Here is a 17,337-nt window from a genome sequence, read left to right as displayed (position 1 = left end):
AAACTGCACAAAGCTGAAAGATGTAGAGAAGGCAGAGTTACTGAATGCTTTCCTTTCATCAGTCTTCACCAACAAGACCAGACCTCAGGAATCTCTGACCCAGGAGACCAGGGTAAATGAATATCAGGAGGAAGACCTTCCTTTGGTCATCAAGGGTCTGGAGAATCTCTCTTATGAGGAAAGGGTGAGGAGCTGGGGCTGTTCAGCCTTGACATAGACCAGGCTCTCCTCAGGGGCACCCAGCAATGGGACAAGAGGAATGGGCAGAAACTGATGCCCAGAAAGTTCCACTTGAACATGAGGAAGAAATTCTTTACTGGGCAGTGGCCAAGCACTGGAACAGATCACTCAGAGAGGGTGCAGAGTCTCCCTCGCTGGAGACATTCCAGAGCCATCTGGACACAATCCTGTGCTGTGTGCTCTGGGTTAACTCTCTTGGAGCAGGGAGGTGGGACCAGATGAGCCCTGTGGCCCCTTCCAACCTGACCCAGTCTTTGATTGTGACCTCTCCAAACCCCTTCCCTGTGTGGTTAACTTTGACATCAAGCCAACCAGTAACCTGGCTAATGATGATGGCAATGCTGCTTAAACTAGCAGGCATTGTTTAACTTGCATTAATTAATCCTTCTGCACTTCTCTACAGCCTTGCTCAATGACAAAGCAACTGCTGACAGTGGAGGCCTGCAAGAAGTATTATATGTTTTAGCACTGTACCTTTGGACCCAGATTAATAAGCACATAAAAGAGATAGATGTGTATTTCTAATGCCACCTTTTAAAGCAATTGCTTAAAAGAAGCCTGCTTTAGCAGCTCAGAAATGTAATTCTTGACCTTCCTGAGTAACATGCTAATATCAGGAGAAGTTGTGATTATTCATTTGTGAAAAAAAAAAAAAAGGCACTGTTTATACTCAAAAGTGGAGCAATTAAATATAAAAGAGCGACCATAGGAGGATTGTGAGTATTCCCTGGCCACTCCAGAGGTGAGTCACAGCAAGGGGCTCCCACTCTCAACAGGATGTGGCAGGAACAGGGAGAGTGCTCCTATGCCTCCATAGTGTGAAGAACATGAATTTGAGTCATCCAGCTCCCAGTCAATAAAGAGATCCTCTACTCTCTACAATTCCCTGGCTTATTCCCAAGACACATTACAGCTTCTACAGTCTGTTTTATTCCCAAGAGAAATTTTATCCTAAGGGAAAGATACCAGCTCCACAGAGTGCAGTAAAGTGTTCCCACTTGCACAGGGACGTTCATTTAAATTCTGCAACTTGCACACATCTTTGCAGAAAGATCTCCTGGCTCATGTTTTCTCAGCTAGAAGCTACTTAATCTGGACTAAAACATTTGAAGTGAAACAGTAGCAACAGAGCAAGACAATCAAGCTGTTCTATTCAAGATCTCCAAGAAAGAAATAGGATATTGGGAGTGTAAGAAAAAAAAAAAAATCTTCCTGCCCAGTCAAGAGCAGAGCATGACACAGAATTTCACAGCCATGACAGGAGGAAGAAAGAGAGTGACCCCAAGCTGGTGTGCAGATGGACTGACTCTGCTTTCTGAAGCAGAAAGGAGATGTATGAAACTTCCCATGTTTGGTCTCTTATTTTCTTTTTTTACAAAACTGATGTCAAGTAAAACATTGCACAGTGGTGTCTGTATCACATAAGATCTCGGTGCTTTCCACAATCTATAAACCCCTGCCATATCATGTGTTATCACACAACAGGATTTCCATAGTATCATGTGACAAGATTTCCCTTCTCCGAGGATCCCAGGGAGTCTTTAAAGACTTTAATCAGCCCCCTCCACATATTAAAGAAAGATGAGATTAAGTCAGTATGCTTATGCTTTCTGTGTAGGCAAAGATATAAACATCTCCAAGTTACAGATGAACAGAAAGATAGTCTCAAAACATTTAAGCAAGAGAAATTGAGGAATTAAGATAACTTTACTAGACAGGTATGCAGAGGCTGGCATGCCAAACACATGGAATCAAAGCTGACAGAGATGGGTAGAGTGACTCACATACACAAGGAACTTGACTTTGTCACCCAGCTCTTCCGAAACAGTAAGCACAGTCTGAAAAGTACCTAAGAAAAATTGAGGCCACAACCACACAGAGCAATATGATGCTTTTTTAATCAGGTTTTCAATCACAATGTAATTTTTTCCCCACCAACACACTCAAACACAGACATTTAAAAATTATTTGTCTACAAAGAGGAACAAAATGATTTAAACAGCTCCAGTAAATTCTGAGCAAATCTCTTCTGATCTTCTCCTTGGGAGTCCGCTCAGACAACATATAAATTTTATTTGCTTCTATTTCACTAGACAAGAAGAGGCTGGGTTGTAGATAACCTTCTGTTCAAGCTCAGCATATCTTTTCAGAAGTGGACGATAGAGCTAGAAAGGAAAAAGAAATAAATACATCTCACTGAAAAATTAGGTTTTTAAATTACACTGCAGTTAAAAAGCATCTTCAGACATGAAAAATGCAGCATCTTTACAGGTACCTGAAGGTTTGGGCTGATTTTTCCCTAATTTGCCCATGAAAGTGCTGCAGAGTTTTCCCTCTTTAAATGTCACAGTTCTTTTTACCGTCACCTTTACAGCTTAATTTTATGACACGCACAGGTTGTTCTTATTGTGACTGGGTTCTTGCTATAAGCAGAAGTCATTACTTCCAGCAGAAGCAGCTCAGCTAAAGTCACCTCTCCCAGTGTGACATGCCCCCTCAGTAATAGCTGTGCTAATCACCCAGGCAGAACTCCTGTCCTTGCCTCCCTCCACTGCCCCAGGATGGATCACTGCCTGTCCCCTCCTCCTCTGCCTCGCTAATCACCCCACTGCACCCTCCAGCACAGTCAGATAGGTCCTCCTTGGCCAGTGTGCTGACCAGGGCCTTCTAAAATGCACTTCACACTCCCTCTTAGACTCCTGTACCTGTTTGAGCTGCTTCTCTAATACACATCTTTCACAGCCACAACCTTGCCCATCCACAGCCTGCTCCATGGCCATGTTCCTTGCTCCCCAGGCCCATAGGGACAAATGCAGACCCAGCTTCTAACCACAGCTCCACCAAGTATCTGAGTAGCTTGTTTGTATTTTCCTAGCTAGGATTTTCCAGGAGTTTTTAGGTACAGTATTTTTACAACCATAAAAAGAAGAATCAAGACTCAAATGTATTCAAAACCCCAGGATCAGACATCCTGCACGTTCAGATATGGGTGAGATCCATGACATGAGAAACCCTGAATAAATCTCTGCTCTGGCTCCAACCAAAAACTGTACTTCATCTAGATCTTGGAGATGCACCTTCCTCCTTATCTCCTCCCTCTGGTGTTAACTGTCCCTCTAATAAAAATCAGTGCTGTGACGAGCCATACCAGGACAGCTTTGCACATTTGCTGGCTCCAGCATAAAGAAGGGAATGCCAGGAGCCAGCACAGGGTCTGGTACAGGCTTGAGCAGTCCCTAGGAAGATGCCATAAGGTCATATCCCTGCCACAGTGAATCCTAGAGGCTGCCAGTCTGGTCTACAAGCCCTCTGCACTGACTCATAATCAGGGCAGCCTCACTCCTGGCTCCAGGTTCAGAGAGGTTATAGAGCCATAATGAATCATACCCAGCAAACTGAATTACTGCTCTCATCAGTAAGAGATATCTAGCATTTCAATGCACTTTATCCTTTTCAGGACAGCCAACAGCAGTGTGTGCACATGCATGAAAAATCCAGGAGGAAAATGTTTCAGGTGTAAACTATGGGGAGGTAGTAGGAGACCAGCTTCTTCTTGGGCAGGTATTGGTACAGTTCTGCAGTAGCCTCAGTGTCTGTAACAGCCACACTTTCCCAGATTAAAAGAAAAAAGTAGAAATCACAAAGTTTTCTCATCTAGGAAATAAAAAATGGTGGGTTTTTGTTTTCTCTTTCAAATGATGGCAAAATACCCAGTTTTTATGTTTCCCTTCTGCTGAATGATAGTTTAAGATAAATCCAATTTTCACTGGTCTATCTCTTCATTCCCATTTCCACCTTCCACAACAGCAGGTGGAAGTAACTTAACGGACACATTCTGCAGATGGATCTAGTTTTGACCAACTCCTTCCTTTTTACAAACCAGATGTTATAGAAATTAAAGTTTCATTTCTACATTTCTGTAACAGATTAAGTATATGAAGGGGTAGAAGAGAAGGAGCATCCACAGCAAGTGGAAATAGACACTGTTCATTAGCCAAGACATCAGAAAATGGTTTTTAAAGCCAACTCGCAGTGACTGAGTCTTACAGTGTCTTTGATTAAAGCAGAGAGTCCTACTCACTCCTGCCTCTGCAACAGACTCATTCAGTGACCCCAGGTCAGGCATTTTACACGTGTGTGCCCCAGCTCCTCTTCTCCACAGGACAGCGATACTGAGAGCCTAGAGGTTTATGCAGATTTATGGGGTTAGGAAATAAAATGCACCACTATTATGAAATGTCACATTACTCAGCATGGTATTTTTAACCAACTACATGAGGGCCTGGAGGGCTCAGAAGTACATATATATATTCTTTCCATGTTCCCAAAGAACATGAAAATATTGTTCCCATTTCTGGTAAATATGCACATCAGAGTAAACAAAACATTGAGCAGGCAACTATGGGTACAGTGGGAGTATCAGTATTTCAAACAAAACCAGCTCCTCTATTCACTGAAGCATCCTGTAATGAAGACTGGCTATTTCTAAGTTCACTATTCTGTAAATTTGATAAGTGCTAAGTGCTGCTCAGCAAAGATTCAGCACAGCAAAGCTGCACTGGTAAGTGAGCTCAGGCACTGAGAAAGCAGGCTCCATATTACTTGCCCATCAGTATTTTTACAAAATACACACAATGCATTTACCAGAAGGCTGGGAAGTACTGTTAATACATCACTCTAAATTAAAATGTGTCAAAATAAATGAACAACCACATTTACTGACACAGTTTCTTTTCCTGTTTATTGGACTTAAGCACTTAGTTTGCTAATTGAGAACATTCAGGCATTTGCAATAAGCTTCTCAGCCATTAGTGTAAATGAATCCTGCATTATGGACCACATGGACAAAAAAAATGCAAACAAATAGTTAAGAATATTTCCTGTACTCTATTCCTGTTCTTTGGGGTAAAAAGCTGAACAGCTCAGAGGGATAAGCAAAGCCTTAAATTCCTTCTCCTCAGGGAATTTGGCTGTAATACCACCAGTACATCATAGCTGATAAGTACAGCAGTACCACAGGCTTTTCACAAGCAGTATTTTTTATGCCGGCTGAGGTTTGGGGCTGGGGCAGTGCAGCTCCCATGAAACACAGAGAAGAAAAGCCAAACAGCACCAACCCAGAGCATGGCCTGAGTGTGCACCCAGGTGTGTCTGTGGAAGGTGATTTTCCACATCTGTCATGACTGAAGTGCCTCCACAGAACCTTGGGCAACTCCTCCTGTGCAATTCTGGGAGTCTCTTTCCTGAGGCAATTATATAGATGTATTTTTATAATTGAGGTCCAAAGGGAATAAAGAACTCTCAATAATGCATAAAAACCCAAGGACATAAATTCCCTCTCTGCCATAGCCTCAAACCTAATCTATCAAACCATGATATTTAATAAAAGTAATTACATGTATCACAACACAAACCATATTATTGTCCATAATTTAATTGTCCTTGCTTAATTATGGTCCTTTCTCCAGCTTATCTTTATAGCCTACTCCACAACATTGACAGTACTCTGACTGTTTCATTTACAAACCCTAAACTTCTCTCCTGGGAGAATTTGGTCACATTCTGACAGTCCCACAACTAAAGAAAATGCTAATGATTAATAACACATTATGACAGGGAATAATTTAAGTTGTCCTCTCTGAAAAATGCAATTGTACAATGCTACCTTGTTCTCTAGAATAAATCAAATGTGTCATCCTGTTACTACATCTCACCACATTACCAGCCTATGCACTCAACTGGGCTTTTACTGTTTAGATTGTCCCTGCCACCTTCTAAGAGCAAAAGCAGCCACAAATTATTACTACAAGTGACAATCCACATGGATCCTCCTATCTCCTGCAATGCTCTGTTAGCCAATCACTGGAGCAATTCAAAATTTACAAATCACAAAGAAGATGCTGATGATTATCTCATTTTAATCTACCCTAGTACATCTAATCTACCCTGAATAGATTAAAATTAATCAGTCTCTCACAAACACTTGCTACTTTTGATAGATTCCTTTTTTTTTTAAAGCAAAGTCAAATTACTCAGAGATTTACTTAAGAAATCAAGGGTTGTTTTATTTTTCAAATCATAGCAGTTGTTCACTGTTCTTAACAGAGAAAGAATGGTCATAAAGCAGAAACAATAAAACAGTGTTCTGAAATACTCTCAAGACTTCTCCAAGGAATCCCACCTGAAACATTTACATTCTTTACTTCAGATATCCAGTCTGCAAGCCTATCTTAATCAGTTTAAAATTTTATTGGCTACACAAATCACCTTAATCAAGCTTCTATCAATACCTATTATATTTTCGTGGTTGTATTATTATTACCTACTTTGCACTAAATAACCAACCTAAACCAATTCTAGAAAACAATCTTCCCCCTCCAAAATCTAACTCAACAAAATATAATTATTTTAAATCAATAAATAGGTCATTATAACCTTCCTGGGTAATAGGGTAATTTCTATAAATCCACCCACTTACAAGGCAATTCACCAAAGTCAAGAAAACCTGTTAGGTTTACATTTTCCCTTCCTGAATTTTTGCAAGATTAATACATCTCAGCAGAGTCAATAATGCAACCAAAAACCACACATCCAGAGGTAGTGAGCTGTACTATGGCCTCTCCCTACAAAACCCCACAGGACAATATCACAACCAATCTGGCACTCTGTCACACAGCTTGTATAAACACAAGTGACCAACTCCCGGACAATCATGTTCTCTCTCGTGTTTTATTTTTGCTTAATTAACCAACTAGCCAACCATCCCTGTTTTAATAGATTACTAAAATAGATCTGAATTCTAATGCTAAAATAACAGATTATTTCTGTCTGTTAACATCTATTTACTGCTCTAGAATCTCCTGGTTATTTTTGTCATGCTTAGTGGTTCTGATTAATCATTTTCCTCGGGGAAGGGAGGAGGCCCCAAAGAGGTGAAATGACTTTAATCTTTGCTATGCTGAAAAAAAGGAAGAAAGATTCCCCAGATTAACCCACAGATGACTGACTTGAGCTAGTCTGGTTGAGTGAGTGACCAAGGACTATCACCACAGTGGTTCCCACCAGAACACCTCATGACCCGTTTGGTATTGACAGAATTAGAAACAAGCTCAGATTAATATCCCTATCCTACAAAAATACTGGGAAATCAGGTTCAGCTAAGAGACTTGGGGGTCATACCCACAGAGAGGGATTCATCCTCTTTGAAATGGTCTCTTCAAGGCACCATGGTCTGCTGCAGGACAAAGCCACATTGTGGCCAGGCAAGTTGGAACTTTTGAGACTTCAGTTTCCACTAACTACTGATTCATCGCCCACCACAAGCCCTGTGTTCCCCATCTTGTGACTTTATTCCATTTTACCTGCCCATCAGTTTAATTGAACCAGAAGAGCTGCTTTGTGCACCCTGCCCTTGCTTTTTAAAATCACATTCATTATCACAAATGATCCCTCAGAAATCAAAGAAACGCTTTTTGCATTTTTGGTTCCTGGAAGCCCCTGCTGTGGGCATAGGCCTTGGCAAGGAAGGAGAAGCTACATCAAACTGTCCCATCTGACCTCTGTCTATAGGAGGTTTTCCTCTCTCCAGTGATCTAACACATTGTCTCCAACCTATACCAGGAAGAAAGGATGAAACCAGAGCAGATTGCTGTGTTATGACCTGTTTTTTCTCCACCCTGCCAAGATCTAGATGTAGCTGTCCAAAAAATGTAAAGAAGTAGTTGAGGGAATTTCACATTGGTGAGCCAGACTCTTTCAGAAGAGCTCCTCAGCAAGACAGGACTTAACCTCGGGATGACTTTGAAGTTTATAAAAAGAACTATCATTTAAGCGAAAGGCTCTAACCTCAACAGAATGAAATTGGATGGACAGGGAGATGCAGCTCTGTATGAAACAGAATCAAACTGACTCGTTGCATTATGAATTTTTACTGCACTGTTCATGCTAGCACACTGTATTACTGACAGGCCCTCTGGCTTTCTGCAGTTTCACAGCCATGAAAGTAGCCAGGGAATCCACCATCAACCGCAAAATTATAAGGCAGGAAGAAAAAAGAAATGGTGTGGAATATGTAATTGCAAGAAGCTGATTTTAATGGAACGAAGCTGGAAAGCTAAGCTAAAGAGCAGGAATGGTTATTCCTTGCTGTTTGGCCACCGCCTCTCTGTCATTCATTCCTATCTACTGGGGCAACAATTCTCTACTGTACATCATTTAAAACCAATAAAAAAAGATGTGCAAGGAGAGCCAGGTCTAACCATGTGGAAAAGGAAAGTATTGAGAAGGAGATAATTAACTCTTTTAGCTTCCAGGCCATTTTATGCAGGGAGCAAAATGGAAAGAGGTAGCTGCATTCCCCAGTGATCTCTCCCGTCAGGTTTGCTTGGCCCCTGCAGGGGTACAAGGTGCTTGCAAGGCCCCCGTGAGTGACAGCTGTATTCTCTGCCCTTGAGTTTTATAGCTGAAGCAGCACCAAGGGGTCAAAAGCAGGTCTCTGAGCACTCCCCACCTCCACCCCAGCCAGGCTGGCAGCTTTTCAGCACACAGCATTTTGGGGGGGAACAGGGCAGCCACGTGAGGTTGAATCGGACACCAGGGAGCTGCTCCTGTGGTGCGTTCCCTGCAGAGAGCTTCAGCTGCAACACACGTGGCACAGGCCACTGCTGTTAATTATTTTATCTTTTAAAATGAGGGGGGAAGGTTGAGTAAATGAGATCAGATCAATCAAGTTTAAATTATTCAATGTCTTAATATTTCTGAAGGGGACTTCTATTCGATTACTGAGCTCCTCCATCTCAGTTAATAATTAAATAATACGCTGGCAGGCACAATGCAGCATGATCATTTCTATTATTACTCATCATGATATCTGGTGCTCCTCTGCACATGTAGCTGGGAGTTAGTAGTTTTGGCAGGTCATTAATTTCCCAGTTTAAATAAAAGCTTTAAAACCTTGTTGCCTGTAGTTAGGCCACTTCCAAATCTCATAAATGGTGGAGTGTGTAAGGCCGTGCTGATGTAAAAGAAGCATTTGCACAGCTGAAGACCTTGGTGAGATTCACCTCTGTTATTTAAACATGCATTTCCCAGGAATCTTGCTATATTGTATTGTTTATTTATTACTGCACATTATATTTCAAAAGCTGTCGTAAGCTAAAGCCTTAGCTTACGAGAGAGGCGTGCAGGGCTGCACTGGAGAGCCTGAGACAATGATTCCTTCCTTGGTTTTACAAGGGCTGGAATCACATAGTTACCAACAATGACTATCTCTTCTGCTTTGTCTACGTGGGCCATAAAGCACAAGCCTCACCTTCAGACGTGCTGAAATTCACAGGATGGGCACAGAACCAAAGATCTGTGCCTACTGAATCCTCTCAGCTGCCATGGTTCCCAGGCAGGAGCTACCAGTGATTATATACAATTGCTGACCACTGTTTACAGACAGGAAGGATTTTTGGAGATGTTTTCCAAGAAGCCAGAAGGCACAATCACCACCCTTTTTTCCATGCTGCCTGCTGCAAACAAGTCCAGATTACTTTGTCAAGACTATCAGTTACAACTTGACTGACCTGTATCCAAATTCAATCTATTTTATAACTTTTTCTGTCCTTTAAGGGAGATATTTTGCTGTCTGATCACGCCTTGTTAGGAAAATTTATTCTCACAAACCTGGATGGTGGGATCAGATTGTCGCACCATTACAGCACCAAATACCTCTCAAAATCAAACCTGTCTTTACAGCAAGGAATAAGAACCATGTAACCAAGTGTTTCCTAAATTAATCTATTTTACCAGAAGAATTAGCAAACCACTGCATTTTGAAGCAGACAGGAAATGAAAAGGAAAATGGTATTGCCAAACTTGCTCACCTCCTCAGCCCCTGGGGTGGGTGTAACAGCCAATCTGGGCTCTGGTGCTAATTTCACAACATCAGCCAAGGACACATTCCTCTCAGCTACAAGCCCTGCAACGAGAATCACAATCCTGATCAATGCAAAAAAAACACCATGAGGGATGTGCCTTGACTCCCTGGCAAATTAATACATTATATTGATCTTCCCTGGTCAGGTCAGCATTCAGGATTGAAGGATAAATGGCAGAAGATTTTACATTCCTATGAGCTAGCCTGGGAAGTGGGGACTCTGTGATTGAGTTTTTGCCAATCACTCAATTCGTACCCTGGGGAACAGGTAAGCAGCAGAAATGCTACTCAACAATATCAGTAATTATTTATGGTTACAACAGTAAACAGCAGTGAAAATACGTGGAAGCAAGGGATTCAAGGACAAAATGTGACTAAACATAAAAATGAAGAGAAATGAAAACACTTTCAAGAAAATATGCTACAAAGTATTAAATATATTTATATGTAAGGAAGCAGAATAATCGGGGAGTTCTGCTACCAGAGCATTTTGCTTTGTGAGCAAATCACAGCATTTCAGGAGCTCCCTGCACACCTGCTAAGAACCCCAGGCTAACTGTAAAACACCCCAGGTGCACACTGTAATATTATTAAAGAGCCCTTGCCATCAGTATTTCATTTATATTAGCAAGTCCTCAGTTTTCCTCAACTCCTTTGCCTGGCCAAGAGTGAGGCAGCTGAAAGCATCAATCAAAAATGCCATTTAGGAACACACACAGCAAACCCCCTGGGGCTTGGCTGGCAGAGGACGTGAGCCCAGGAGTCCCTCCATCAGCACAGCATCCAAAATCCTCGCTCAAACGCTCTGTCAGCCAAGCCTCCACATCTCATATGCCAAGCTGGCAGAGGGAATACACATCTCACACACACACAAAATATCTGCACAAACTTTAATGGTGGCTCCACATTTCACATGCTTTCAAGGATAAGGAGTTTGCCTGCAGCATTAGGTGCTGGGAGGCTTCTGAAGCAGAAGGCAAAGTTTGAGTATAAAGAAAAACAGTTTGGAAACTCGACCCACAAGGTGCAAAAATAGCTTCAAATATAAAGATAATCCAAGTGTTTCCACTGTCCTGCAAAAGCCTACTTGGCCTGACAGAACCCTTGTGCCTTTTCTGGAAATAAAGAGGAGAGAATGCTGTGTGCATGAAACACACCAATTCAGGTTTTGGGTGTGCAATTTTCTGTGCTGTTTTCAAATGCAAGAGATCATGTAGTCTTTAGATGCTATAATGTGACAGCAGAATTTGCTTCTAAAATTAAAACTTGGCTGATTTCTTCTGATGGCTGGTGCTATCTTTTCTATGCTTGTTGCAATCCCATGGTCTTACATGAACTTGTAGAAAAGTTACCCATGTTTTAAGGCCCAAATCCTAAAGATTCAAATTAAAAATACTGAGGTTAATTGAAGCTGACCTAAACAAGGACTTCCACACTCCTTGAATTGTTTAGTTGTAATATATTAGAAACCACTTTAAAATACATGGATAAAAATTCATAGTTGGGATTCAAGTCTTAAATAGTTGATGGCCCACCCTTAACACACATCCACATGCATTAATAGATATTAGTTAATTAACATGTAAATCCTGGGACTTGGACTGTTATATTACAGTGAGTGATGTAGTACAGCAAGCAAGATGACTGGTGAACCCAAGATTCATGCTTTTACAAGAGAAACTGCATGGAGCCCAGGACACCTTGCATATCTTTCAACTTGATGTTTAAAAGCTGGAAGATAAATATAGGTTTAATATTGGCCAGCAGTATTATAGGTCTCGTTGTCCCTGCCCTCATTGATTTTCTTTGCTGGGATCAACCTTTTGTTTGGTTTGGTCATCTCAGCAACCCAGTTTACAGCCCAGCCCACAAACTGGGGCAGCAGGCTGCACCAGCACCTTCCGTTGGCTGTATTCTTCCATGGGTGCAACAACTCAACATATGAAGGTCCTAGACCTTCCCTGGACAGTACCAACACTTCCCACACCCCATCCCTTGGTTGAGAAGCAGCCACCAGGCTTGGAATTACAATGTAAATTATATCCTCTGGCCTAATCTGAGTGTACTAAGAGCAAAAATCCCTCTTTGACCTGTGTGACCTTCCAGTCAGATGTGCACAGCTTTACTCCCCCCTCATGCCCAGTAACGTTAATCCCAAGTATTAACCAAGTGAAATTAAATTCCCTGACTGCTCACAAGCATCTCCTGGCAGCCTTACCATGGATTGCTCTGTAAGCACTCCCCAGACAGGCAGAGTTGGCTGTGTCGATGGTGAACACGGGCGCGTTGAACACGTCAGACAGGACCTGAGGAGCATCACAGCATCCATGAAACACAAAGGGAAAAGGAATCCTTCATCACTGCTCGGGAAAAAAAGCAGCTGTCCCAAGCCCCAGCCAAGCACTCGGGAACCCATGAAATGAAGCACTGCAGGCAACAATAAGGCCTGAACTTGTCACACCACAGGGTATTGGTAATTCTGAGCTACAAATGTAACTCCAGCCAGGAAATAAAGTCCCATTTCTCTCCAGATCTCTTGGTTACAGTTCAGAGGAGCCCTGCTTCAAGCATCATTCCTCAAATGCTCACACAATCAGCCCACTCTAAAGGCGTATGTCAGGGCAAGGAGACCTGCTCAGAAACCCACGACTGGAGCCTGTTTGCTTCCATCATGTTAAGGCTGATCCAAGTGGGAAGGAAGGACAGAAGAACCAGTCATGGCTCCTCAGCTCTAAAGTCGGATAAAAATAAACCTTCAGCAATATGAAGGCCTGCTAAGCCTTTCTTCTTCATCTCCACCATTCCCATCCTATTAGGATCAGCAGGGAGAAGGACACAGGAGCTGATTACATAGTCTCTAAATTTACCACTTTTCCTGTTTTTAAGGAAACTTTAGCTATGAAGATATATCAAGACATAATACAAATAAAACTTTTACAGGCAAAGAAATTATTATGGTATCCAACAGATACCAAAGTTATTCGACCACACATCATTCTGCATTGAAATCAACACCATCAGCACCTCACATCCACTGAGTACATCTGCTCTTCCCCACAGTTTAGGTTTAGAAAAACAAAACAGAATAGGAAAAATTAAGACATTTGGATAGGGGCAAAGGAGGTTTAATAACACCCTTCCAAAAATATTGTCAACAAATGCTTTCCATTTTGGTTTTATTACTTCTAGGACTGCAAGTGTCCCTCAGGCTGAGCAACACAAGAACCAGGAAACAATTCAGATATAACCTGTGCTGGTTTTATTACTTTTGCCAAAGGGAAGAGTGTCTCACTTGACTTAAATCCATGCAATTGAGTTTAAAATAAAGCCAGAATATCCAGCATTCCAAACCACTTGGATTAGTGCAAGGCAACTCTGATCCTGGAATTTATAACCCTGCTCTGGTTATAATTTCTTAGTCTTCTTTTATGAAGCCCCAGGGCTTCAGAAAAGACAATTAAGAAATTCAACCCAGATCACCTATAGAAATATATAGTACATGGAATTTCATAAAGGATTTTTCTTTCTCTGAAATTTTGTGGAGAATCTTCAAATGAATAGCTTTGAAAATCACTGATTTTCACAATTTAAATGAAAGTGGCTGTTTGCTAACTAGAACCCCATGGAAGCCAGAGCTTATACACTTAAAACTGTCTTCTGGTAAGATAGAAAAGTCAGGATTGGCTAATTTCATTTACAGGCAAGCATTGAGCAGCACATGAGCTTCAGTGCTGGAGAACAAATGAAAAATAAATCATGGTCACCTATTAAAAAGTACTCTGGAAATTGTAAGGTCACAGAGCTCTAGTCCCACTGCCCATCCTACCAACCAGTGCTACCATTTTGTTTCAACACATTCCCCATCTACATCTTCACCTCATCCCCAGCAGGCATTTTTTGTCTTAAGTTTAAATTGTACAGGCTTTTGGGCAACAATATTTTTTTTTCGCATCTCTGAGGAGCCTTATACAATGCAGCTCTACTCTATACTGATTTCTAAGAAGCGCTGTACTAAAATGTGTGCTGTACTACTAAAAGTAACATTTTAACAATTTAACAAATAACATTTTTTACCACAATTGTAAAATAAAAATTATTCAAAGTGCATATATTTGGTAAGTCATTTGGAACTGTGGTATCGCTCACAAATAATTTTAAAAGAAACTGATAGAGGTTCTACTGCTTAAGAAAATTCACTGTTTTCCATGAAGTCATTAATCAAGCACCACATATGTTATAAAAAGCTTCCTGGAACTGTGGAGAAAGCTGCCCTAGTAAATTTTTTTAAACACATTTTCCTAAGTTGTCTCCTTTGTGGTGTAAAATATAGGAGTTCCTGAACGTTGATTAATTAAATGATAGTCTTTTGTAGCCCTGGAACAAATTATCCAAAATTGACCATGATAAGGGTGGAAGCTGTTATTCTTTATGCAACTGATATGGTTTCTGAGGTTTAGATTAAATTAAAAGGAAAGATCCAATTAACCAGTGATTGAATTAAGTGAATGACACTGTATTGATCATATTATTTTAGGGCACTTCTAATGAGTTTTAAAACCAGCTGAATTGTTATACGTGAAGAGCAAGCACCCCAGCCACCACTCTCCCAACCCCATGATTTTTCAGCTGTGTAAGTTACCAAATTATTATTTTAAGAACATTTGTTTCTCTGCCTTCATTGCACAGCAAGGAGATCCTCCTGGCACCCAAACTGGAAATACAGCTTTAAAAACAAACTCGTCTGTGAATCCAATCTTTTCTGATGTACCCTTAGCAGAATTACTCCTGTAAGGACCAATGTTTTAAGCAATTAACCAATCAGTTAATTTTCCAATGTCACATTCTTAGGCAAAATAACCAAAGCAGATGAAGAGAAGTGACATCTGCAGGCAAAGCATGCCAAATGTGCTGCTCCCCAATCAGCTGTACGAGCAGCAGTTACACACACACACACGTGGTTTAGATGCCTTAGGAGAAAACAGCTTTTTGATTTTTTGCTCTTCGACCTCCATTTAGTCCAGCTCAGGTTTTGTGGAGCAGACAATTGACTGCAATTGTCAAAGAGAATGGTGTGCAGCTGAGGCTGGCCTGGACTCTCTGGAGCAGATTGGAATCTCCAGAAAACGTTTCACCCTGTGTTCGCTCTGTGATAGATGAGCAATGCGATGGTTGACTCTCACAATTAAAAGGCAAATATTATATGTAAGTTCTATAGATTTACAGTTATGTTTTACCCCTCCTTGCATTGTTATCACAGGGTGACCTGGGTGGTCAGGGCATTTGGGAGGGTCAGCTTGTCACTATGGCAGCAGCTGACCTCCAATCAAGTTGTAAGAAAGTGATCACCAGAGGACAGCGAAGGAGGGGTCAATTGACAAGACTTTGGAAGGGGCTAAAGGGTTAAAAGGTGGAACATCCATTGTGTGGACGAGCACATGATGGGGAAAAAATCCTTTGCTCCCAGCACTGTATTATTTTCTCCATTCAGTCTTCTGTTGTATCTTTTTGACAAGGTTTTAATAAACCTTTTAAATTTTTGGAAGTATCATTTCTCACAGCTATCGCCAGTGATAAGACCTGGCCCAAGATTAGGACTTCTGGTGTACATGTCTACCTCCAGGTCAGTGTTGGAGCCTGTGGTTAAAGGGGAGCTTGTCAAGGCAGTCCCTGGAGCCCAGAAAGCTCCTGGGATCGGCCAGGAGGAGACATTACATTTGTTAAGTTCAAGCACCATCCGCTTTCCTCGGCGCTGCAACAGACGGGATCTCCCCTGACTGTTACAGGGTTGACAGATCCTGCCCAGACATCACATCACAGATGACTGCATCTGGGCAGGAGGAATCCCAAGCCAGATGTCTCGCTCTGCGCTCTCAAAGCCAGGTGAGAGGCCTCTCACCACTTGTGAGCGAGGCTTTGCCAAGTCCCAGTGGGCAGAAGCAGAGAGCGCACGGTTCTCTGTTCTCCACAAGATGGGTGAAGGATCTTACCTAGGCTGGCTGTGCAGCAGCAGCAAAAGAGGAGGTTGGGAACAAAGAGCAGTCCTACAAAAGTGTAGCCTCCTCCCAGCAAATGATATGATGCTAATAAGTAACACAAAGGCAAGGGGCTGAGGTTTGTATGAGGGTGCTTGTTTTTGTTGTTGGGTTTTTTTTCAATGTTTAACACCAGCATATTTCCCCTTCAGTTGAAAGAAATCAATGGTTCAACTTTGACCTGAATGAAAAAAAAAAAAAAAAACTCAGATATTACATAAGAAGTTTCTTTGTGATTTCTTTGCCAATTGATTTAAGTGATGAGACCTGGAAATTACCAGTGCTTCACATACACATTAATAAAACCAGTCAAGTGTAAAAAAACCTCTAAGTTCAATGTAAAATTAGCACTGGGCTAAAGGTTTTCACACTAAACCTGAAAAAAAATCCCAAAGACCTGCAGCAGATTCACAATTCCATATCCACACCTTCCTGTGCAGCTGCAGTGATTTGGATGCAGTACAGCAAAATAAAAATGGAGATGTAACTGCAAGCTCAGTTCAGGACTTAACTGTCTACTTACCTGTAAGATCTTTTTATTGTGGGATGCACCACCAGTAGCCAAAATCCTTGTTCTGGGCACTGCAATGCAATAAAAAGTACAAATCAGACTGACAGTGCATATGGTCAAGATTTGTGCTACTGAACCAAGTACAGTGAGAACAAGGAGGTAGGAGTCAGGGTTCTCTCTCTATACCTCTAATTTACCTGCTGTAAAAAAGGAGATAACACTAATTACCCACTTTTCCAAGGCACATTAGAACACTTCCTTAGAAGAGGCAACATAAATATTGCAGATCTATTATTATTGTAGTGCTATCAATGTCAGGGAGATTTGGAAAGGAGATAGAGAGTAAGAAAGGCAGTGTTATTATATTACAGCTCTGGTTTGAGGTCAGATTGGTTTGGCTCATAGCTGTATATATACAAACTGACAGATAACCTTTAAAATCAGCACTATTTTCCAAACTTATCTCCTCATGACGTTCACAGTCAGAGTTCACTGAAACCTGGGCAATCCCTATGCGCTTGAATGACAAGGAGGTGTGTCAAAAGGCAATTAGAGATGGTCTAAATCACTCCACTAAAATAAAAAAAAAATCTGAATCTTCATCCAGTGCAAACCCATAGCTTTGGGGGAGT

The 17,337-nt window shown here is 41.4% G+C and overlaps 1 protein-coding gene across 1 annotated transcript in view; it reads right to left on the bottom strand.

Moving 5' to 3' along the window:
• Nucleotides 1-2,120: 2,120 nt before the first annotated feature.
• The window catches only part of XYLB (xylulokinase), an 82,664-nt gene continuing 67,447 nt past the window's right edge, over nt 2,121-17,337 (bottom strand). The window contains 4 exon segments of the mRNA XM_068175188.1: nt 2,121-2,405; nt 10,110-10,204; nt 12,381-12,468; nt 16,718-16,776. Coding sequence (XP_068031289.1) covers nt 2,322-2,405; nt 10,110-10,204; nt 12,381-12,468; nt 16,718-16,776 — 326 coding nt within the window. The 3' untranslated portion in view covers nt 2,121-2,321.

Source organism: Anomalospiza imberbis, chromosome 1, assembly GCF_031753505.1.
Source record: "Anomalospiza imberbis isolate Cuckoo-Finch-1a 21T00152 chromosome 1, ASM3175350v1, whole genome shotgun sequence".
In the NCBI taxonomy this organism is placed as follows: Eukaryota; Metazoa; Chordata; class Aves; order Passeriformes; family Viduidae; genus Anomalospiza; species Anomalospiza imberbis.
Note: the sequence above shows the minus strand (reverse complement) of the source record. Positions and strands in the feature narration are given on the sequence as shown.